This window comes from Corvus moneduloides, chromosome 17 (assembly GCF_009650955.1).
Source record: "Corvus moneduloides isolate bCorMon1 chromosome 17, bCorMon1.pri, whole genome shotgun sequence".
Lineage (NCBI taxonomy): Eukaryota > Metazoa > Chordata > Aves > Passeriformes > Corvidae > Corvus > Corvus moneduloides.
Window position 1 is genome coordinate 14,534,620 of NC_045492.1, and position 24,021 is coordinate 14,558,640.

The window sequence follows — 24,021 nt, forward strand, 5'->3', positions numbered from 1 at the left end:
CCCAGGCTTCGCTGAGCAGCTCTGATTGCCCGGGTGAGCACAGGGGACCAAGGGCAGGGCACCACGGCACTGCTGCCAGGGATGCTGCTCTGCGGCTTTCCTTCAGAAAATGAAACGAAAAAGCAATTGCGACTCGTCCTCAGGCCCAGCTCCCGGGTGCATTTCTCCATCACAGAGCACCAAAGGTCTGCAAGGGCAGAGAAAGGCCAGGAGGGACACCCCTTGTCTGCAGCTGGCTTGAGCTGGACCCAAGGGTGTCCTGGCCACGGTCCTCAGCCCACTGCTCACCCCAACATCCCTCAGGCAGAAAAAAGAAATACTTTTGCAGTAGCAAATTGAGCAGCTGGTCAGAGAAGATCTGGAGCACATTCATCACCCTTCGACGGGACAGCAGCTGGCCAGACCTGGGCGACACCTGGGGAGGTCTGAGGCACTGTCCCAAGGGGCGGGACATCACCTGAGCAGCCGTGTCCCCAGGGCACAGGGCAGGGCAAGAAGCAGATGCAGAAGCAACCCAAGTGCCAGTGGGCTGTGCTTTTGTGATTCAGAACAGGCAGCATTTCTTGTTTCCAGTGTTTTAAGGCTGCATTTGTGTTTGAATGCCAGCGGGATTTGTCGGTCGAGCCTAGGCTGCTCTCCACCCGGTTTATACCTTCCCTCTAAAAGCCTGGCGTCCCAGCCAGGCGCTGGACAAAGCCAGGAGCACAACTGAGAGCAGCAAAGCTTGCTGAGGAGGAGGTTTCTCACAGCTCTCACCGCCGGCCTGACCGATATTAGTTGAAGCCCATTGAGAGGGAGCTGGCAGGGCTCCCCGGCGGGTGCCAGTGCGGGGATGCAGCAAGAGCCCGAATGACACTGGAAAGGGGCAGGGTCCCCATGTGGTGACAGCCCTGGCACACGTGGGCGGGGACAAAGCACAGCCAGTGCAGGGCCCTGATGCGGCTGTCGGAGCTGCAAAGCCAAGCCCGGCTGGTCTGCCAGGGCTGCTGCTGCCAGCGCACCCACTCCTCGACCCTCCTTTCCAGCTCCTGCAGGTGGTCCCTTCTCAAGATTGGTCTCTTCCCCTCCCCCCCACCTTTTTTTTTTTAACTATTTAGCTGCTTTTGCGGCTCCAGGATTTTATGGATGGAAAGCTGAAAGTAATTAGTGCCCCTCCCCCGCTTCCTGTTGGGAAAAGGAAGAAAAGCACACACAAGAGCAAACCCAAAACTTCCTGCCCTGCTTAATAATCGAGTAATGAGTCCAACTCGGCTGGGAAAGTCAGTTTATACCGGGTGAGCTCTTAATTAAAGAAGGGCCGAGCAGCAGCTCTGCTGACTTTTACAGCTGCACACATCTTCCTGCCCTGAGCAGCCCCTGGGAGAGGCGCCGGGAGCCGGACGGCCGCGGGCTGCAGGGGGATGAGAGTTTGAGGACGCGTGCCCTTTTATTCCCTGGTCGAAAGCAATGACCGGGAGATGGCACTGAGGAAATGCGGAGAGAAGACAAAAATCCAGTCCCTGGGGGAGGCAGGCAGTAAGTCTGGCTGCAGACTCTGAAGCACCCCTAATGGGAGCGGCTGGGAAGGTGCAAGGCAGGTGGTTTGGGGCATTGGGAGTTTCACTATGGAAATCCTGGAGGCAGACACTGGGGTATCCCGCAGCACCCGCCCCTGGTGCCCCCCAGGTGAGGGACAGCCCCTCCTGTGCGTGCTGACGAGCTCTGCGGTGACAACAGGATGTGTCAGCTCTGCTGCTGCGCCACCCACATCGGGTCACCCACCCCGGTGCTGGAGGCGTCCCTGGGGAGGCTCGGGATCCTGCCGAGAGCCGGAGGCAGCTCCGTCACCCCAGAGGAACAGTGCCCTGTGCTGAGGCATGGACCTGCTCCCCAGGGAGTGCTCAGGGATGCGGGCAAGCCACAGGTGCTCCAGCAGCTCCAGGGGGATGCCAGCACCCACCCGGGTGGGCCGGGAGGGACAAGGCAAGATCTTGTGCTTTCCCACATGGAGCCTGAGAGGTCCACTGCACCCCCAGCCCGCACCACGGCACAGCTGCCCCAGCCTTTGGCAGGAACTGACTCAGCCTGACTGTTCCTCTCCCGAGAGGCAACTGCTCCACACGTTCCCTCCTGCAAATGCCCCTTTCTAGTCACCTGCAGCCAAGAGCACCAGGTGGGAGGAGAGCTGAGCCCAGCACCCTGGTCTGCACAGCACTCCCCTCTTACAGCTGCGTATTCACCCCAAGCACCCACAAAACCGTATTATAAATTAATCATTTTATTGAATATCAATAAACTGTATATAATTATATAAAAAGTTTCATCAGTACAAAATTGTGGCACAAAAATATAAATACCAGTGTACCTTTGAAATGTAAACATCCTCTTTGTAATGATTCCATGAAAACAATGTCCAAAGAAAGATGCATTCAGGAGGCACCTGTCAATACCCATAAAGAGGGCTTTTGGCACACACCTGTCGATGGACAGCCTTGGGACAGGCCAGCATTGTATCAGCTGACAAGTGCCTGCTATTAGTCACAGTTCTCTTGAAAAGCAGTTGTTAAGAGTCATTTTAACAGGTGCTTGAGTGCATAGCTGCTCTGTAAACAGGGCTGGGGTTTGAAATGGCTACCCCTGCCTTTCATGGACACTGTTAATCTCGCAGGCATTGCAAATTGTCATTGTGCTGGGGAGAAGCAGCTGCTTCACAACTACTAGGATACTGTATTATTGCATAGTTACACCTTCTACAGGCAGGGTATATACACTCGGGGTACGGGGGGAGTGTCTTGTCCTTCATTAAAAAAATACTGGTTCTTAGAAGTTACCGAGTGGTTATGGTGTTATAAAAACAAAACAAAACAAACCCAACACAAAACCCCCAACCCCCCCAAGCTACATGGTCGCAGTGTTCAATACCGGCACAGGGCCGAGGGTGCAGGTCCAGCCCTGCAAGGTGCCGAGTGCCTCTGGCAAGGGGGGGGCACCTGCTGAGGGGCTGGGGCAGGACCGCGACCCCCGAGTTTCACACACGGCACCGAGTCCAGGTCTGCACCCCCAGATGCCAGGAGGGGAGAAGTGGTCACAGCACCAAGCCTGTCTGAGTTCAAGCAGTGTTTGGACAATGCTCTCAGGCACATGGTGGGGTTCTTGGGATGTCCTGCACGGGGCCAGGAATTGGACTTGATGATCCTGATAGGTCCCTTCCAACTCAGCATATTCTACAATCAGGCTCTTGCATTGCACTGGAGGCACCACGTGAGGAGTGTGAGGGTCTCAGGGGCCAGAGTAGCAGTGTCCGGCCCGGTGCACACTGCAATGGTGATGGAGGAAACTAACTCCTACAGAAACTGGTTATAATATAGGTATTTGTGATGAGAGGCCAGGGGAGAGGAGTCCTCAGCGAGAGCCAGAGCAGCCCGTCTCCTCATGCTTGTGGAGCAGCGACATGCGGGAGAAAGTCCGGGAGCAGGTTTTGCACTGGTACTTCTTTACATCTGAATGGGTCTGCAGGTGGGCGCGGAGATTAGAGCGGTCAGCAAAGGCCCGGTTGCAGTGTGTACAGGAAAAGGGCTTTTCACCTATGGGACAAAGAGAAACGCTCCCAATTAACCAGTGCATCAACACATGGGGAATATCAAAGAAGGAGCCATTCATTAGCCAAAGTTTGTGCAGAGCACAGTGAAAAGAAGTGCTGGCTGTTATTGTTCGCGGGAAAGCCGGGTATGGACAGCATTGCTTGGGGGAGAACTGCCAGCTTGGGAATTGCCGGCTCCCAGAAAAACCTTTCCTATGAACCACGGTAAAACTAATGCTGGAAACATCTGCAAGTAGCACGGCAGTTGCACATACAAACGAAGACTCGATACTCGTCTCCTGCGCGGAGCCAAGCGAGGAGCTCGCAGCAAGGCAGGAAAGCCGAGCGCTGTGTGTTAATTATATCATAGCAGGCAGCGGCTGCGAGGCGCCAGCCCAGGGTGAGTGGAGCTATTTCCTCTGCCGAGCCCCGCGCTCCCCCTTCTCCTGCCCGGCTCGCATTGAAAAGCCTGGCCAGGGCGAATTCCTCCCAGAAAGACTCTTTTGGAGGAAACAAATGTGTATGCTCAATTTGGAAAGCACAATTAAGTCTACCCGGCTTCCTTCAGCCATCATCTTTAGTACGTTAAGAGGGTGTGAAATCAGTGCCAAGTCACAATTACACCGTCCCACAGCCCCACAAAGGATGCTCGGGAGATGCTTTGTCGGGGCGGCCGCGGCAGCGGGGTGGGCTGCAGCTGCGCACCCGGCCCCGCGCCAACAGGTGCCTGCAGCACCTGCCCGCAGGCCCCGCCGAGGCACATCCCGGCAGCGGGCACGCCCGGAGCCGGGCTCGTCCCCGCCTTGGCGACTGATGGTGGGTGGGCAGCTGCGGCTGAGATGCTGCCCCGGCTGGGAGCCCTCGGTGTGGGCAGGGATGGATGCTTTGGGCACGGCAGTGCACAGGAGGGGGGCTGCAGCAGCCTCACAGCCCCACTTTATGACACTTCGGCGAAGCCTGTGCCGTCGCTGGCGGGCCGGCTCCCAGGCGGGCACTGCACTCGCAGCAGCCGCACGGATTTACAGGCTGGGCCTTGACCCTGCGCTCCGTTCCAGCCAAGAGGATATTTAAAGGACACTTCAGAGAGATGTGCCAAGGGGGTCTGGGAAGCCCTTATCTCCCCAGATAACACCCGACACGCCGATTCGCTGGGGCAGTGGAGCAGGGAAGAGGGAGGTGATAAGGCAGGGGGGGGAGAGGGACAAGAGGGGACGTTACCAGTGTGCGTCCGGATGTGGCCCTGCAGCAGCCAGGGCCGGGAGAAGGCCTTCCCGCACATCTTGCAGACGCAGGGCAGCGTGTGGCTCCGGATGTGCATCTTGAGAGCCCCCAGGCTCACGTACTCCTTCTCACAGTACTTGCAGCTGAAGGATTTCCTGGCCTGGGCGTCGCAGTGCAATTGCTTGTGCTTGGAGAGCCCGGCGAAGGTGGAGTACGCCTTGGCACACTGGGCACAGCGGAAGCGCTCGGCGGCGGCGGGGGCCGAGGCCGGGCTGGGGGGCCCCGAGCTCTTGCCTTCATCCTCCTCGCTGGAGAGCGCCGTCAGGTCCAGGGCGGGGGCCGTGCCGCCCGCAGCCTCGCTGCCCGGGCCGCCCGGGAACAGGCTGGACAGCAGCCCCGCGTCCCACACCAGCGGCGGGTAGTAGGCGCCGGGGCCGAGCACCTCGGGCGGGGGGATGACGGGCAGCGGGCACGTCTCGTACAGCAGCGGCGCAGCCAGCACTGCGGGAGGCGGCGGTGGTCAGCGGGGCCCTCGGAACGAGGGCGACAGGGCCCAACCCACCCCCACGGGCTCAGCGGGACCCCATCCCAGGCCATTCCTTGGGAGCCCCGCGCCGCACCCCTGAGTCGGAGGGGCAAAGGGATCCCAACCTCCCCATGGGAGCCCAGAGCCGCAGTCCGCCCCGGGAAAAAGGGGACCGACCTCACACCACAGGAACCCCGCGCCCCTACCCGCCTCGCCGCAAGGGATGGGGTGAAGACAGCCCCACGCTCCCGCCCAGTCGCGGCACGGGGAGCTCCCCACGCGCCCATGTGCGCCCCATGAGGGAGCCACCGCTGCCACCGACATCCCCGGGGTACTACGGAGCGGCTCGGCATCCCAGGACACGGGGGATCCCGCGCCACGAGATACACGAAATTGAAACAAACAGCTCCGCAACCCTGCGAAAAGCCGGTCAGTCCCCGCCCGCTCCCGTGTGGAGCCCTACGGAGATCCTGCACCGAGGCCCCCGCCCCATCCCGCGGAGCGCCCCACGTGCGCGGCCCGTCCTGTCCACGCACCGGCCTGGCTCTCCAGCTCGCTGTAGTTGGGCTTCTTGCTGGCCGAGAAGTGCTTCTTCACCAGGAAGGAGCGCGGCATCTTGCAGCCCCGGTGCCGCCGCTGCCGCGGGGCCGTGGTGCCGCCGCTCCCGCTGATATCTGCGCGGGGCCGGGGGCGCGGCGCGGGGAGGGCGGTGCGGAGCCGCCCCCGGGGGCCGCAGCCAATGGGCCGGGCGGGACGGGGCGGGCAGGGGCAGGGGCAGGTGTCGGTGTCTGCCCCGCCGCCGGGGGCCGGAGCTCGGGGGCCGCTCCCGCGGTGCGGCCGCGCTGCCCGCCCGGTGCCGGGGTACGAACCGCTGCATCAGCCGCTCCTGGCTTCTCTCCGCAGCATTTCCCCGTGCCATGCTGCCCGCCGGTGCTCCGGAGGGACCGGTGGGGGGAACCCTGGACTGACCCACGGCCCGTGCCCAGCGCGGGCAGAGCGGCTCGGCGGGCTGGAGGAAGGGGCTGTGCCCTGGGGTGATCCCCGGAATCCCCCCCGCGTCCTTCCCCTGTCCCACGGCTGAGGACTGCGGTGTGGGTTGGGACAAGCCTCCGCCGTGCCCGGCCGGGACACAGCCCTGCGGGAGAGCACGCTTCGCCACCGGTTAATAATCCCCTGGGAAGAGGCAGTGACTTTCGGAGCATCGGGATGGATCCGGCACAGCCCTCGGTGACTCCCTCCCGCTGCCAGGGATCAGGAGCACCTGCCCAGACATTTTCTTTTCTGCTGGGAAGGTTTTGGGCAGTGCAGCCGTCCCTCAAGCAAGCTCCCTTCTGTTCTCTTTCCTCCTGCTTTCCCCCGACTCTTTTCCACGGTCAAATAGCCCCACTGAGGCACATGCTCTCTTTGGCTTCCCGCTCCACCGGGGCTGTGTGCCCATGGGCAGGTGCCCAGGCACGGCTAGCGGGTGCTGGGCAGCGGTGAGCAGAGATGTACCAGTCCTGCAGCCTGGGCTTCCAGCTCACCCCGGCCCTCTGGCTCACGTGGGGGTTTCCCCGCTGAAAGGGCTCAGGGCACGGCTCCAGCCACCTGCTGCAGGAGCCGCGCTCAGCTCCGGGCCAAGACAGCTGCGGCTGCCGGAGGAGGAACAGGTCCTGCTGGGAATGCCTCCTCCGGCCCTGCCACTCGGAAAAGGGCCGTGTGCTGGGCCACTCGTGACTCAGCCGTCACACATCACACATTACTGCGCCAGCCCCTGCTGACCACATGTTACTGTTTAGCCACAGCGACAAGAAATGCAGAAGTGGGAGCAAAGCTTTCCGCTGGCATGGCTCCAGCGCAGGGGCTGAGCTCACTGTCAGCCTTTCCTCGGGGCAGGAACAGCTTGGAAAGCCTGTCCTGCCAGCCACGAGTATCCTGCCCCGACCAGACGCATTTGCAAACTCTTCCCCTGCAGCCATGTGCTCTGGTACTGCATCATCCCTCCTTTGCTGTGGAATTGCCCGTGGCTTTCAGCAGGTGTTTATCTGCAAAACTCATCCCTGGATCAGCCTGAAGTTCAGGGGGAAAAGTGCCCCCGAAGCCCTTGGGGGATACAAATCACCAAGGCCGGGTCCTCCCGTTTCTCTCGGGGGTCCGGAGGTGCAGCTCCCCGCAGGGCGGGGGCAGCAGCCCGGGGGCTGTGCAGGTGCCTCCTCCTGTGCAGGTGCCCCCCCGCGCTCCTCCACCTGCCGCGGATGTGGTTACAGTGGGGACACTTGCACCAGGAACACAGCGAGGTGGTTTTCTTTGAAGAAGCAAAGCCGACTCCTGTGTTCTTTCTGAAATGGTGATAATCAGATTTTTTCAACCATTGCATGTGGAAAAAACTTGCCTGTGCTAGGGGAAAAAACGAGATCAAGGGAAAAAGCAACCTGACCTGCCTGTGCCTGTGAGCCAGGATGATAGGGGACGGAGAGCAGGACGCAGGGGAGGGGAAGCTCTGCAGTGGTTCATGGGCTGGAAGTGGCAGGGAGTTTCTCAGTTGTCCCACCCTCACCATCAGAGAGGGCATCAGCTGAGCCCCAAAGTGGTCAGAGCAGACCTGCCACCAGCCTGTGGCACAGCTCCAGTCCCAGAACCACAAGGACTGGCTCAAGGGGCTCACCAGTACATTTCAACCACCTCCAGAGCAACAAGTCTGCTGAAAATTCTTCTTTTTCCTTCCCTGGCCCCATGTCTCCATGAAGCATCTTGAATATCTGGCTGCAGAGCAGAGCTGCTCCCACCAAGGGAGGCTGCGGTGGGAAAAAGAGAAGTTCTGGCCGTGGGATGGAGTGTGAACCCTCACTGCAAGGCTGAAGAAGTTCCCTGAAACCCACAGCAGCCCCCTGAGCCCAGGGGAGGAGGCTGGGGCCGAGCACTGTGCCGGGAGGAGGGAGCCCCGCTCTCTCCAAGATGCAAGACCTCCCTCTGCCGTCAGCGTGCAGCTCACAGAAGCTCCACGGAATTATTTTTTTAAACCCTAGCATCTGTAAAGACAAAATAAATGTAAGAACTAGAAGAGAGATCTAAGCCAGTAGCAATGACACTTAATTTTCACTAAGTGCTGAGTATCTTCTGGAGTTTTAGGGAAGGAGTAAGGAAGGAAAAGCAAGTTTTTGTACTGGTTTCAACAGTCCTCATTTGTACCACCCAGAGAATAATGTAATTTGTCCATAAAAATGAGTTGGTTTTGATAAGCACAGACCAATGCAACCGTGACACAAAGATCTACGTCAGAAAAACAAAAACCCACCCCCAAAACAGGCAAATGCTCCACTGTAACTTTCAGTATATTTAAACCAAAGAGAAGTTTTAGGACTGCAAGCAAGGACTGCAATCCCCCATTTGCCCTTCCATGGTTTAACACAGCCTTGGTTGGTTAATCCTTCCTGATGTGGGCTCAGCAGTCCAGTATAGCTGGGCAAAGGCCTTGAAGAAATTTTGCTGCTCTCTTTTCAGTCAGGTGACATGAGGAGCCGGATCACAGCACTTAGGCTGTGGCAAGATCTCATCCCCCAGCCTAAGGAGACCATGGGGATTTGTCACTGTAATTCCAGATGAAGCAATGCCTGTGCATTAGGAAATCAATGCTGACAACAATTTATCAGACCTATTAAGACCAGTCGTTGTCTGGAGACAAATTCATTTAATAAAATAGCTCAACTGCAAGCCCGGCTCCTCCCATTGTGTTTCTGTGTGCTAATTGTCCTCCTCAGGCTGACTCCTTGTGCCAGACATGGGGAATTTCACAGGTCCGGGCTGGCCCGATTGCATTATCCCCCACAATGCGGCTGCACAATCAGCTGCTGACGAGGCGAGAGCAGCTCTGGCAGAGCACTGCCCCCTTCCCAGGGACACTCACTGGGTTTAGAAGCCTAAACTGGTTTGTTCTACACAAAGGATTTTTTTTTTACCACCCAAACGAGATGAGTGGAGGCCGTGCACAGCACACAGGTGCCTCTCATCAGAGCGGCTTTTCACCAATCAGGGAGTCTCAGTGTACCCCGGCGAATGCAAACGCTCTGGCTGCTCAAAGGAAACATGTGGACCATGAGGAAGAAACGACAAGAGCTGACACAAAGGTAGGATTTTATAAATTAAATGGCCTTTATTTGTAATTTGTCTTCAAAAGTCAAAAACATGACAAAGTAATTACTCGGAAGCTCCTAATTGCTCCTAAAACATTTTATCAGAATTGCATGGAAGTGCACTTAGAATAGAAGCAGGAATCTGGATTCCTGGCAATGGGCATCACCAAACTGCACGGTAGCCAGATCTGAGAGATCCCCATCCAATCCCCAATACACCATCACCTCTTTGCAGGTCAAGCATTAAAATATCCACCCCCAAACACAGCACTTTTCCTACAGAACCAGGAGATTCCATGTCTCCCACCCCCACTGGGCTTCCAGTCCCCATGCAGGTGCTCAGGGGTGAGTGTGTAACAGCCCCTACTGGGGTAGAACCCCAAGGTCAGCTGAGAGGTGCCAGAGGTCTGGCTGGACACAAGGTTTAATCACGAGGTTACACTGGAGCGTGTTTCATGATTTTCAGGGTAAGGCTAGGCTGCAGTCTGCAGAGCACGATGGGAGAAGGTTACTGCTCAAATCAATTAACCAGTACTCAGTTCCAGGGTGCAGGCCCACTGCTCCACTTACAACACTTACACTGGACATCTCGACACTGTGCTTTACAGGTTCTGGTCAGGTGCCTCAGGCCCTCAGATCTCAGCAGCTTCTCTGTGAACTTAATGAAAGCATCAAATTAAAATCAAGGAATCCCTGTGGCAAAAGTGTAGGTTTGAACACAGAGTATCCATTTACCAAGGGCTGGAACTGTCCTGCTTTCAGGGCTATGTTTTACTTTTCCTTGAAAGCTACACCTGACTAGTCTACACACATGCTGCCAGATGGCAAACAATCCAAGTACAGCTTCAGCTACTTTAGGAACATTTAAATGAAGAACAGGAATTCAAAATACCTGATAAAATCTGTGATGCAGAAAGGAAGTGCTATGCCAGTGCTATGAATTACTTGTAAGTTTTTCGACCAGCTTGCCTTGAGAAATGGAAAACCCAAGAATATATATGAAAATTTTAGTTTAAATAGAAAGCAGAGGTATTGAAAAAAACCTTCTGAATTCCCCTATCAGCATAAGGCTTAAAATTACTAGGAAACCAGTTTCAAATCCACCAATTTAATCATAAAGCCAGCAATTTTGATTAGTATTTGCTGAGATAGTTAAAAAATTACACATTTTAACTAAGACCAACACTAAAGTTCATTTTCCAGGCTAGAAATTATAGTAGGAGTATGGAGGAAACTAATCATCATGCATAGAACTGAAGTATTTTGAACTAGTTTTTACACAGTGCAAAGATTTCCTAGGAAAGTTTGCAGTTGGAACACTCATACTGAAGATGTGTTTTCCATATAGTTGGGAGGCTGCCTGTAAGGATTGAAACACTGGGAAACATTATGGAATCAAAGGTATCAGAGGTCACTTGCATGAGAGGTGGTTACAGTTAGCACCTGAAGTCTCACTAGAGGGGAACAGAGTTACCAATACACTTCACATACAACCACTTGAGATATGTAAATGAGATTGGGAAGATATTTATTAATTAGTTCAGGCCATTCCATCTGGAATGGTTTTGATTTTAGACAGTCAAATAAATACAACTGCCAAAGAAACCAACAGGCATAGGTAAAGGAAAAAGCCTTGGTTCCCACGTGTTGATCTACAATGAAACTGAGTCTAAGCAAGTAGAAAAATGGGGCTGACAGGGCTGAATGTCAGAGACCATGACACCAAAAGACTGAGTGGTACAGAAATATCAAACCAGGATTGAAAACTGAGATAGCATTAAAGTCTTCTGGATGCCTGAGTTAATCTTGGGATGTGCAGGGAGAAGTGCAAGGATGCTGGGCATTTCCCCCTCGTGGAAGCTTGGGTTTACAGTAAATCTTCTGGCTGAATCACTTATCCCGCAAGGAACGCATCAAAACCTGTGCCATGATATCATCTTCATCAGCATCATAATCCTGGGAACAAAGGGCACAGAAAGGCTTTCACTGCAACAGCCACACTGGGCAGTACAACAAGTGGCAGCAGCAAGAGCTGCACTTCCCTGTGCCCTCCCGTTTGTGCCAGGACACATCTGCACGCTGGGATTCCACAGCAGCGCCCAGGGAGCGGCGCTGCCTTTAGGAGCCCCCAGGCTGCCTCCCAAGGGGGAGCAAACACCTACCACAAACGTGTCGTAGGAAAAGCGGTGTCGTCTCTGCAGGTGCTCCATGAAGTTAGCACTCCTGTAATTTGGGTCCCCCCATGGCATTGAGGCACAAATTGGGCAAACCTTCAAGGAAAAAAAACCAGTTAGGCCCCAGTGGTTCAGGGCTTTAACACTGACAGCAGGAAGGGCAGGGCAGGGCCAGCCTGGGGGAGTGAAGCTCAAGGTTTGTGCTGTCACTGCTCTGTATGCAAAGTGATGGCCAATAACTTGCTGGGACATTTAACAGAAAAGCCTCAGATAACCCTGAATCATTTCAATTAATGTCTTAGATCCTTGAAATTGAATGGTTTACTCTTCTCCCACATTCTGAAAATCAGAACTCACTGAAGTCCCTTGCTTTATAGGACTTCAGCCTTTATTTCTCAGTAGCAGGAAAGTTTCCTTGGTCTTCTCTGCAATGTTCACTTCTCTCCAAGAGAAAAAAGGAACTTTTTTTTTTCCCCTGAATAATCTGGAATTCCAAAACACTTTCCAGAAAAATGGAAGTTTCAAATTCAGTTCCATGTTTTGCCATTCCTCTTACATGAGAGGAAGTATCACAGACAGATTACTAGAATGATACACTGTTTTTTGCAAGCATTTCCTCCAACAGTTTATAGTATCTCCTTGCTGTAAACAATGGGAAAAACAAGGAGAAAATTAAATGTCTGACATATTTTTTTAATTATATTTTACTAATTTGCTATGCCTAATTAACTTTGAATGTGTGCCATTTTTCAAGGATGAAAGGAGGATGTGGCCCAGCTGCAGTGGGAGTAGAGACCAGAGACCCACCGAGAGGAGACAGCAGAACCACACCAGGCTTAGAGGCATGACCAGCACAGCCACACTGACTGAACAGCAATTACATCTACTGAATTCAAGAGCAAGTCTCTAACTCATTGTTTCAAAGGGCTTTAAGACCAGACTTCGTTGCAGTTCTTGCACCAAGACTTTTTATTACCACTTGTTTTGCATCCATGCTGTGCAAAGCTTTGCAGTGCTCAACCAGTCCTTCTTGATCAAAGTTCTTCTCACTGCAGTAAGGGCAAGGGAAGGTGAAGCGATTTGGGAAGTTCCTGGTTGGGGGAGAAAAAGAGGTTATTTAAAAATACAGATTATTCAAAGCAGTAATCTTACGTATGCAATTAAGGCAAGCTAATTTTAACAATCAGTTTATAAACTCCTAACAGTATCTTAGGGAACTCAATATTGTCCATATTTAGACTGAATTACAGCTCTTCTATAAATGTTCTAAGTGCCATTTATCACCTTTTTCTCAAACACCAGGGTACCACCCACTAGCCACACACAAGAGCACTGCCACCAACTCCCACTTCCCTCATTGTAGGTGAATGCAATCAGGAGACACAGGTATTTAAAAAACCAGCTACATCTACAGAATGCCCTGATCTTAGAGATGTCCTGTGCATGGACCAAGGAGAAGCAGCAGAGTTTACCTGGGCACAGTCAGCTGCAGGATGAAGGCTGTTTTACCTATGTAAAAATTAGCACCCAAACTGAGCAAAGAGGTAAAGCCTGCTTTCACTTCAAAATTCTTTCTCGTGACAGAAAAGCCCGGGATTTCAGAGCAGAGGTGTTACCTGGTGTTGTGGAGGGGCTCTTTAGTAACAGCTTTCACACCTTCCATGATGTAATTCTGGTACTTGGAGCAGGAGGCTGCGTGGCTGCGCATCTTGGAGAGGTACATCTGTGCAGGCAACAACAGCACAGCAAGGTGAGCCCAAACCACCTGCACCTCCTGCTACACTTCTAAGCAGAAGCAGCAAATGTGTAAACCAGAGCAGCTTTCAATAGAAGTGTTAAAGCAGAAAATCCAAATACTTCAGCTGACCAAGTGGAAAATTTTTGCCATTACAGGTTAGTTAACTTGTAACCCTGCTGTCTGTGGTATGTTACCATACACCCCTGCGCACAGCAGCAACCTTTCACTGTAACTTTAAAATCAAAATCTTTCATTTGAAATTTTTTTCCTGAAGAGGTAACAATAAAAAACCCGTGGAAAGAATGTCAGCATCTGGGTGCTGCCTATATAAAACACCTCTAGCACATACCAGAACAAACATTTTGACCTGATTTTGCAGAAAGCTGAGGAGGAAGCAGTTTATTTTCCCCTAGGTGGACACATCTCATGCACTTAATTTCCAAACACTTTCATACTTTTTTATTGCAGCCATTGCAAGTGGTTTCTGTCGTTTCAATTTGCTTTTCCAAGTCCAGAGCTCTGCTCCCAGGAGACAGGGTGCTGCGGCACACCCCGCAGACTGGCTTCTTGGGCTTCAGACACTCCTGCAGGCACGGTGTGCAGAAGCTGTGGTGGGAGAAAAGGAGGAGGTGGTGAGACAGCCCTCTGGGCACCAACAATGCCCACTGCCCTTGCATGGCCTCTGCCCAAAGGAGTAACAGAGTCTCGAGACCCAATAAAGAAGGGTAAAGGAGGAGCTGCTGGCACCTGGGCATGAAAGGAGGAGGTGGAGGCTGCCATGCTCAGCATTGTTTGCTGGACAGTGCTCTGTGCCCTCGGTTTCTGCACAGAATCATGGAATGGTTTGTGCTAGAAGGGGCCTTAAAGCCCATCCAGTGCCAGCCTTGCCATGGGCAGGGACACCTTCCACTGTCCCAGGCTGCTCCAAGTCCCGTCCAACCTGGCCTTGGGCACTGCCACGAATAGGGCAGCCTGTGCCAGGGCCTCCGCACCCACATAGGGAGCAATTTCATCCCAACATCCAACCTAAGCCTGCCCTCTGACAGTGTGAAGCCATTCCCCCTTGCTCTGTCACTTCATGCCCGCGTTCCTCAGGAGGAACCGGAACCGAAAGTGGCGGAACACTGCCTTTCCTTCCCCCCCGCTTTTCTTTCGGTTTCTCCCTTTCAAGGACGCTCCAGGTCACGCAATCGCCGCTGCCGGGGCGCAGCGCAGCGTGCGCAGCCCCTGCCCTCAGCCGCCGCGGGGGCCCCGAGCCGCGGCTCCTCCCGAGGCCCCGCAGCCCCCGCGGACCCAGCCCGGCCCCCCCCGCCCCGGCCCGGCGGCGGGCGCTCACACGTGTCCGCAGGGGACGCGCACCGGGCTCTCGAACACCTCCAGGCACACGGGGCAGGTGAGGCGGGACAGCGGGTCCGGCCGCCGCTCCGGGGCCCGCGACGACCCGCCCGCCGCCATCTTCCGCCGCGCCGCCAGGGGGCGGCCCTGCGCACGCGCGGCCCCGCCCGGGCCCGCCCCCGCCGTGCGCGTGTGGGCGCGGCCGAGCGCTGCGGGCGGGGCCTACCGGGCGGGGCCTACCGGGCGGGCGGGGCCGACATCCCCGGCAGCTGCCGGCGGGCGGGGCCGAGCGCGGCGGGCTCCGCTGCGGAGCCCAGCGTGGTGCCAGCGCCGCTCCGGGCACGGCGGTGCCCTACGGGCCGGTCGTGTCACAGCCCCGCAGGCGTCCCACGGCCGCTTCTTTCCCGGCAGCCCCCGGAGCGAGGCCCTGGGGGACCGCCCCGCCCGTAGCGCCCCGCCCCGATGACGTCACGCGGCGGAAGTGCTCGCGCCCCGCCGTTCACTTCCGGGCCGCCGCTGCCGCCGCTGCGGCCCTGCCCGAGCCGTGAGGGCGGGCGCGCTCCGTCCGCGGCACCGGCCGGGCCTCCGCGGCTCTGCCGGGGCAGCGCGTCGGGGACGCGGGACAGCATCCCGGGCACCGGGCGCTCCCGGTGGAGCGGCGGCGGCTCCCGGCGGTGGAGCGGAGCGGTGAGGGACGGGACAGGCCGCGGTGCGGGGGCTTAGCCCGGGTGGGCGGGCGGCGTGGCCGCGGCACGGCGAGGGCGGCGAGGTGGCCGGGGGCGGCGGGAGCTCCCGGGGCCGGGGACGGTGCCGCCGCGGAGGCCCAGGCGGTGTCCCGAGGCTCCTGGACCCGGACCTGCAACAAGTGCCCCGGGCACGGACCGGCCCCGAGCGGGCGGCACCGCGCTGGGTCCGCGGGCTGCAGGCGCTGCTCCTGTGCCGGTGACAGCCCCTGTGCTCGGGAGCGTTTTCGGGCGTCTGGGGTCAGTCTGGCGTGTCTGGCCCCCTGGGCACGGTAGGACACGGCTGTGCTGTGGCAGCGGGGTGTCCCTCGGCAAGCGGGGTGTACCTTAGCTGAAGGGTGTATTTGTCCCCTGTTTCTCCCCTACTGCTGTCAAGGTTTTTGTACAACCGAGTGGTCCAGCGTGGTCAGAGGAGTTGGTTCCCTCGGGTGAGGCTTTGACCCTGGAGATGGATAGAAACATTCTCTTGTCTCAACAGCAGGCGCTGGACTCTGATCAGGACTTATTATTGTTGCATCTCTAGGAATTCTTGAGGTTTGGAGTCAGTGCTTAGCAGCAAAGCGGCCTTGTTCCTTTACGCATTCTGTCAGTCAGGGTGCTGCTTAAACCTATATTTATCCGTGCCTGCTCGCATCGTGAGCTCTCCGGAGCCTGTAACCATGGATGTTGCTGCTGGGTGGGCTGCCGGGACGGGGATGTTGTGCTGCCTGGAGCTCTGTGCGCTGGAGCAGCCCCGGCAGGGCTCTCAGGCCCTGCTCTGCCGCGGTTTGTTGGGCTGTGCAAGCCCTGGCTCGGGTGCAAAGCACGGGGCACAGTCAGGGCTGGCAGAGGCCCTGGGAGCTGCAGTCTGCAAGGCCTCGATGAAGGGCTCTCTTTTTTCATCTGGGGGCTTCCTGACACTGACGTGTCTCATGTGTAACCAAGCGCTTTGTTTGGTGGGGATGGCAGAAGTGTGATTCCGAATCCAGCTCCTTGTCAGCACAAGATCACTCCATGTCCTGGGGGTGTTGTGCTGACGTGCCAGACAAAGATCTCTCTGCAATTCTCGTGTGCAGCTCTTCTTGCCAAGGAACAGACTCTGCTGTCTTTGTCCACAGACTTCATCCTGCACAACTTGCGGAGGAACGTGGAGAGGGAAGGGACTGCTCCTGGCCTTATGCTCGGATGTTAATTTAGCACTCCACATTTCCTGTGATTCACAGCCTGTCTCTTGACAGGAGTGCGTGTGCCTTGGAGCAGAAGCTGAACTGCTGCTTAACTTTTCCCACACGGGTCTGGCGCTGAGCACAGCCTTTCATCAAGGAATGTTAACTGCCAGGCTGTTGATCTTTTTGTTTGCTTGTTCCCCTGGCCTCTTGGTTGTTGGTATTTTGTGTTTTGGCTCCTTTCATTCAGTTGATCTTGCTCTTAAAGGTGATTTTCCTTTAGCAGGAGCGTTGATCAGTGCTTTAGCAGCTGCAATTAATACTGGGTGAAAAGTCTTTTCTGAATTGCTGTTTGAGACTGACTACATCTGAAACAGTGCACTGATTTCTCCCACCTCCTATTCCCTCGGGTCAGGAGCTGGTTTGTCTTTTTATGTAATAAACAAAGCCTGTGGTCTGCTTTTTGATCACAAGTTCCTTAGGCATTCCAGATGGAGTCTGTTGGCCCTTTAATTACCTTGGTTTTCTTAAAGCAGCATTTGGGAGATTGTTCTGTCACCAGCTATTTCAGCTCAGTGTGTGAGCTCAGTGCAGTGAAAATGGAGATCAGTACATCCATAAAAACAACTATCCCTGCAAACAAAACGTATGTGATGGTAACACAGAAATGGTTGTACTCAGCTCTCACAGAGCAGCTGAAGGTGGCAGGTGTAGCTTTTTTGCCGTGAAGATCACAGTGGTGTTTGCAGCTGCCAGCTTTCAGCTGGAATTTGGGCTGTGGTTTGCAGCAGTCAGGAGTGGGTCCTCTGGAGGTGGCTGCAGAGCTGCCCCAGCACAGGGCTGCACTGGGGGCACCAGCGGGAGGAATGTCATTGGCTGTCAAAAGCCTAGAAAATGTTAGAAATCAAAAGGCAAAGTCAAATCTGCTCAGCCTCAGGACAGTCCTGTGCCACAGGACGGGGAGGGGAAAGCAGATACCTTCACAAGACGAGCAAAATGAAACTTTTGGGTGATTTTTAAAAAATCATTATATCATTGTGCAGGGATAAAAACAAAAATCTCCCAGTGATTGTTTAAAATAACGTTTGTGTAGGTTGGCTGAACTGAAAGGGCAAAATAAAATGCAGAGAAGAGACTCTAAAAAACTCATCCTTCTCCTTGCAGTTCTTTGCCATGAGTTACTTCTCCCTGGGACCCAAAGCCAGGGAGGTCTCACTGTGTGCTGGAGCCTGCCCAGCTCTGTTGTACCAAGGTCTCAGAGTCTTGTTCAGCGTCAGCTCGTGGTGCTGACTTGGGCAGGGACCTGGAAAACAAGTGGGGAATGATGGTGGAAAGCAGGACAGGGCATTTCTGTGGCTCCTGTGCTTTTTCAGAGTCCTGGGGAGGCTGTGAGGGAGCTGCTGCTCTGTGTCACAGAGTCCCAGGGGCAGGGAGGTGCTGGGGATGTCTGGGATGTGTGTACCTGCAATGACTTGTCTTTGTTTTCAGTTTTTATTCCAGGACAGTTGTTGTTGCTGAAGAGTCCTAATGCCAGATACCCAACCTACTGCCAAATAGCCATGAAAGAGATGAGGTAGCTGCCCCCAGCGCGAGGGAAAAACTGATTTCAATGGATACGAAATACAAAGACGATTTATTTAGGAAGTATGTACAGTTCCACGAGTGCAAACTGAATGCCTCTGACAACAAGCAGCGTCCTATTAACGATGAGTACTTGCGAGTCGCGGCGGCAGCCTTACTTTGCCTTCCCAAAATTGATCCCTTTTATAGATTCCGGTTGATAAAATTTTATGAGATGGCTGAAAACTCACTGAGATCTGTGAAATCCTCAAGTTTACATTGTCTCCATAATGCATTCAACATGCTTGAGACACTTGGAATTAATCTCTTTCTGTACCCCTGGAAAAAGGAGTTCAAAAACATTAAGGTAAGACATTTTTTATGTAGCCATAGTGAGAACATTATTTTATTTTCCTTTCTGTGAACACATTTCATGCATTTCCTTTAAAGGCTTCTCTTTTTTTTTTTTTTCCATTTATAGCATGAGAGATATATATATTTTTTTTTTTCCCTTCTCTCTATGTACAGTTGGTAAACAGAAGCCATAGGGAAATTTCTACGTAAAATAAGTGAAGTTGGTGCTGGTGAGAGTATTCCAAGAACAGAAGTACAAGCACTATCTGCAATTAGAATGTGTATAAAGTAGAAGAGCTTATTCAAGTTTGTTGTTCAGCCTCCCCTGCTGCACTGTTTTATTTTTACTTGTTGGAGAGGCTTTCACTATGGTGTGTGGTCAAGCTGGATTTAAGTTCACTCAGAGGTTGATTTGTCATGCCGCAGCTGTTACTGGACACAAGTATTAAACCCAGTGCATGTGTTCAAGTGGATGCTTTGCTGAGGTTCCCACAAGTTGTATGATAATGGTGAAGGAACTTCTGCAAAAGAACCGTTTTCAGAACATCTTTGATCTGCTTCTCAGTGCTCAGTTCCTGAAGTTTTGATTTTAAGATGCTTTCAAATGGATCTACCTATGGCAGGTTCCCAGAGGGAAAAGTGGGAACTCACTGCTGGGCTTGGGTGGTGAAGTCCCATGGGAAGCTCTCTGCAGTTGAGTTTTGTGTTTCATCTTTTACCTGTGGTGGGCAGATTGCTCCTGCCTGCACTCAGAACAGGCTGAACTGGGCTAAGCATGTCCCTCAGGTGCTTAGATGCTGAGAGTATTTCAGCTTGCAGAAACTCATGTCTCTGCTTTTGGGGCTCTTTTAGTGGAAGTTTTTGAATTAATACTAAATTAAATAAAACTGACATTTGAAACTGTATAGTAACAGTACACAAAAAAGAGTGCACCTCAAGTGTATTTAAAACTGAATTGAGGAGGAGTTTGGCACTCCTGCAGTAATTCTGAGTTCCTGTTAGCTCCAGCTTGTCCCTGGGTGGGGTAGTTCCCAAAATCCTGGCCTTTTTGTCTTTCGTGGTAGATTTTCTGTAAATGCAAACATGTCCGGTATGCATAACAGTTAATGTTAGTGCAGAGCAGAGTGATTTAAATCACCAGGGAGAACATTATGCTAATCAGGATTTTAAATTGAATGAAAACTCTCCTACTTTGAATTTTCCTCATGTGGAATTTCCATCTGCTGAGCAGGAGGGATGCAGAAATCGAGCTCCTCTTGCCAAGGCAGTTGCATGTGTTCGGAGTCGTTATTATTGTATTTAATTATATGGTCTCTGTCACTGAATTATCCGAACATCTCGTCCACCACTGAATTTGTAACCTAGTTTTCCTTTTATTCCCCCCATCCCTCTTAGACCTACACTGGACCTTTTGTTTATTATGTAAAGTCTGCTCTAACTGAAGACGATGTAAGGCAGATTCTGAACTACATGGGCTATGTCCAAGAGCTGGGAACAACGTTTAAGCTCAAAGAGCAGGTCGATGCCATTCAAGTGAAAATGATTTCATTTGAGCTCTTTTTGGCCAAAGTGGAATGTGAGCAGCTTCTGGAAATTCACCTGCAAGTGAAGGATAAGGGTTATTCTGAGATTGATGTGATCAATGAGCGCAAGAACAGCAGCGAGGACGTCCGAGGCTGCTCCGAGGCCATGAAGCGGCGCCTGGAGTGCAAGGAGACGCTGAACACGTCCATGGCACGGATGGTGCTCCAGAAATCGGCCAGCGAACGCGCCTCCAAGGATTACTTTAAGCCAAAGGTGAGCAAGCCTTCCAAGTCAGTGGACACCTATGATAGTTACTGGGAGAGTAAGAAACCACCTTTGATGAGCTCGCTGAGTCTCAGGAAAGAGCCGATTTTGGTCGATGCGGAAGATGACATTAAAGATGAAATTATCCGTCCGTCGCCCTCTCTGCTGACCATGTCCAGCTCCCCACACGGGTGTTCAGATGAATACTTGCCAACTTCCTCTCATCACAATGGCATGCTAAGAACAAATGTCCCTTACAGCTCCTATTTTTCTGCTCAAGAGGACTTAGATTTGTATACTGACCCCGATTCTAGAAGTATGTTAAACTTTAAAAGACAAGACGCTATTAAGCCTGATGTATGGCTGTTAAAAAGTGATGCCAACCCTGTTTACCACAAACGCACCCACCTAGCCAAAGACACAGCTTCCTCCAAGTGCCAGAACTGTGGCATACCCTGTGGCGCTTCTGTTTGCCAGAAGTGTGACAGTCTGTTCAGCTCGAGGCAGGAGTACCCAGCAGTGAAACAGAGCTCCTACTCAATCAAACCACTCCCAAGCGATGGCTTGTCTCCTGCTCTGAGGGAGAAATCTCAGTACACATCACAGACTCAGAGTCAAGACAGAGCTGCTCAGTTCAGTTCCAAGTCCAAGCCTTCGGGCACCTCGCGCTGCGGCTTCTGCAACCGCTCGGGAGCCGCCAACACGTGCACGTTCTGCTCCAAGGTCTCGTGTGACACTTGCCTCAACGCTTACTACTATGACCCCTGCTGTAGGAAGAGTGACCTCCACAGGTTCCTGCCTAACAACCAGTTAAACTATAAATCATCCCAGCTGTCCCACGTGGTTTATAGATAGACTGGATGAGTCTGTTTGGGAAGGGAAGGAAAGGGGGAGAGGAAAGGGCTATCCTAACTAATGTTCTGACTCCACACTGACCTCTTACCAAAATCACATGTCCAGATATTTGGAACCATGGTTCAGTGATCAGGTGCCAGTTCTTGATTTTTGTGGCTTCACAGATGCTGCAGATCCATTAGATTTCATGCTGCTATAATTTAGGTAACTCCTAAATGATCATTGCTTTTCAACTTACATGGGGGAGAAGAGCACGTTTTTCCTTAAAACTTGGCAGCTGTTGTATTTTTAAAAAGTGACATCACACCTTCCTGTTATGTCGCATCTTGCCCAAATAAAACCAGGCAGGGTTTAAAAATAAGGTCAGAGAATGAAGATTCTCGTTTTCTATGAGTGATGAAACCACTGCCAGTTTTTGATAACGTATGACTTCAAAATGTGCAGGAAATACGTGAATGGCTTGTTTTGCCAACAAGGACTATTTTTTGATGTGTGTCTGCATTTCTTGATCTCCAAAATGCAAACACTGCAACATCTCTTCCTTTTGTCTTTGTTTCCTCCTTCTCCCCTTCTCCTCTGGTTGTTTATCTCGAGCTTATATAACCTGAATCTAGACAATATGTGCTTTATTTTCCGGTGTTGCCAATATCATCCTCCTGAGTTTCACTGTATGGTATTTTAAAGAGGTGATCCTGTATCTGTGTCACTCAGATGATGCCTGGAGTGTTGTCCTCTCAGATGAGTATCCATCTTCTTTCTGTTGCACATGTTTTAAATACTGTTCTTTGTACTGTAAATAGGTGATTTGGAAACCGTTTATTTTTAATAAATATTTAATATGTTGAGTTCTTAAAAGTGGTAGAATCATTATAACTATGAAGTCTCTCTGGGTTATTTGTTCAGGTGACTTTTTGTTTTTCCTTGTACTGTATTTCATAGCTTATTATAGCCACTGTGGCAGAGTGATGTTCTTGGCTCTGATCAATTCTTGGGTTTTAATCTGACATTTTTTTCCCTCTGATAAGGCTGCCACTCGTCTGAGTCAAGTCTTGTCTAAGAATTGCAGGATTTTGCTCTCAGTGCACGCTTTTTCTTTGTGGTTATGGAAATTGTAAGTGTCAATGTTCTGCTTGCTTCCAAATCCACTGCCAAGTCTGTAGTGTAGTCCAGCAAGTAAAGCACTGGCCTGGTGAAAAATCAGAGCTCATTTGTGACTCCTGTTCAAGTGAACCCATCAGTTATGGATGTGAATCAGATAATAACCCTTGTCTCTTGCTATAGCACCTGGGGACCCTGGCTGAGAACCAAGACTCCCTTGTGTTGGGCTCTGTACAGTTTGACCCCCAGACACCACCTGGTTATGAATAGACCTTAGTTTTTTATTAAAAGAAAACCCCTAAGAATCCTAACTCCCTTATTCCAACTATAGCTAGTTAGCACAAAGTATCAGGCAACCTAATCTGATGTGCAGAATTAAATGTGTTTAAAATATCTGTAAAGAATCTAGCTGAGATGTAAACTATGTAGTCCACTTTGCACTGAAATGATTGACTTTAGGGTTTTTAATCACTGTTAGAGTCTAGGCTTCTCAACTTCAATGTCCATCACTCCCTGTGTGACAGAAACATGCATGAATGATCGTTTGTCTTACATTTTTTTGGGTGGGGGGAGGGCTTCAGGTAGGTAGAGGGGAAAATTACATAGGCTAATGTTGTAAAATAGCTAAAATAATTTTAGCCATAACTGGGTGTCAGAAGCATTATGGAAATAAGAAGGAACCTGGGTCTTACAGAGGGCTGAGAACAGTAAGTTACTGTCCAGTTTGCACTTAGAAACAAAGTGAACGGCGTGTGTTTAACAATCAGGGAAATTCTGAATCAAGGGACTGCAACTGAGCATAACGTCAAGGGCAAGTACTGCCTTGCTGACCCTGAAGGTTGGGGTGAATCTTGTTTAAGTGAATGATTTTAAGGTTTTCAATCTTGTATGTTTTTTATAAATATATATATATATAAATATGACACAAATGTAGATACATTATGTATATAGTGAAGAATTTAAAAACAATTTTACTATTAAAATGCAGTCTAAGGGTGGTTTTAATTTCGGTGGTTATTTGGGTTTTGTTCACCTTCTGCAGTGTCATGCCTGTTTGGCTGCTCTACAGCGTATCTTCTGGTTCACCAGTTCGATTTCCATATGGCTCCTCACACTACAGTGAATAACTAAAACTGTGATGCCACGTAATTTTTACGGTGACCAGGGCAGGGGCTCTACCTGCTCTGAAAAAGAGAAGTCCTCTGTATATATGTCATGGAATCCTGTAGTACAAACCTGTGTTGAATTGAAGTGATACCATGCTCTATTTTTGTGTATCTTACTGTATGAGGTTGCTGTGATTGATACAGTAAAATATATGCGAATTTAAAATGCAGGTGTTTTGCATCTGATTTGTTTAAATTAATTTATGTTTTGAAGGAATTTAAAAATAAAGAGGCCTTTAAGAAAAGGCTTAACTCTTTTCTTAAAGTGGAGTGTGCATGTAGCTGTCTGTTCCCAACTGCATTTGCATGCTGTGACTGGTGCTTGGAGGGGTCTTGGGGCACAGGCAGGACAGGAGTGTCCGTCCATCGTGCGCCTCTGGAGCTGGGAGTGCTGTGAGCAGAGTGCAGAGCTTCTGGAATCCCGTTCATTTTCCAGCCTTAGCAGCATGACTCAGAGTGTTCATGGAGCATGTGAGCCGGTCTGTCAGCAGGCTGCAGCAGGCTGGGGCGGGCTGGGAGCAGGTTCTGGGGACCATGTGGAGCTGCCTCCATGGATCCCAGCCTTGGCTCTCCGTGGCGCTTGCCTAACAAGCTTCCTGAGGGAAGCTGCATCTCCCAGAAGATGTGTGACGCTACTGAGGTACATTTTG

The 24,021-nt window shown here is 52.2% G+C and overlaps 3 protein-coding genes across 6 annotated transcripts; 1 reads left to right on the forward strand and 2 right to left on the reverse strand.

Annotated features, from left to right (window-relative positions):
- Positions 1-2,241: 2,241 nt before the first annotated feature.
- On the reverse strand, positions 2,242-5,960 carry SNAI1 (snail family transcriptional repressor 1). Its single transcript, XM_032127294.1, has 3 exons — positions 5,843-5,960; positions 4,778-5,281; positions 2,242-3,563 (listed from the first exon to the last, which is right to left on the reverse strand). The coding sequence occupies exons 1-3, from the start codon at positions 5,919-5,921 to the stop codon at positions 3,382-3,384; spliced, it is 765 nt and encodes a 254-aa protein (XP_031983185.1). The 5' UTR covers positions 5,922-5,960; the 3' UTR covers positions 2,242-3,381.
- Positions 5,961-9,410: 3,450 nt separating this feature from the next.
- On the reverse strand, positions 9,411-14,825 carry RNF114 (ring finger protein 114). The gene is made up of 6 exons (XM_032127152.1): positions 14,664-14,825; positions 13,783-13,933; positions 13,206-13,312; positions 12,566-12,680; positions 11,578-11,685; positions 9,411-11,371 (listed from the first exon to the last, which is right to left on the reverse strand). Exons 1-6 carry the CDS (start codon positions 14,780-14,782, stop codon positions 11,306-11,308), a joined length of 666 nt encoding a protein of 221 aa, XP_031983043.1. The 5' UTR covers positions 14,783-14,825; the 3' UTR covers positions 9,411-11,305.
- A 370-nt stretch (positions 14,826-15,195) lies between these two features.
- On the forward strand, positions 15,196-23,618 carry SPATA2 (spermatogenesis associated 2). Of its 4 annotated transcripts, none has more exons than XM_032126909.1 (3): positions 15,196-15,349; positions 16,503-18,477; positions 19,860-21,107. In XM_032126909.1, exons 2-3 carry the CDS (start codon positions 18,160-18,162, stop codon positions 21,105-21,107), a joined length of 1,566 nt encoding a protein of 521 aa, XP_031982800.1. In that variant the 5' UTR covers positions 15,196-15,349; positions 16,503-18,159. The 4 variants fall into 4 exon arrangements, with proteins under 4 accessions (XP_031982800.1, XP_031982799.1, XP_031982801.1 ...); XM_032126908.1 differs by having other exon boundaries at positions 18,039-18,477; XM_032126910.1 differs by lacking the exon at positions 15,196-15,349 and having other exon boundaries at positions 15,447-16,971; positions 18,039-18,477.
- The last annotated feature ends 403 nt before the right edge of the window (positions 23,619-24,021 follow it).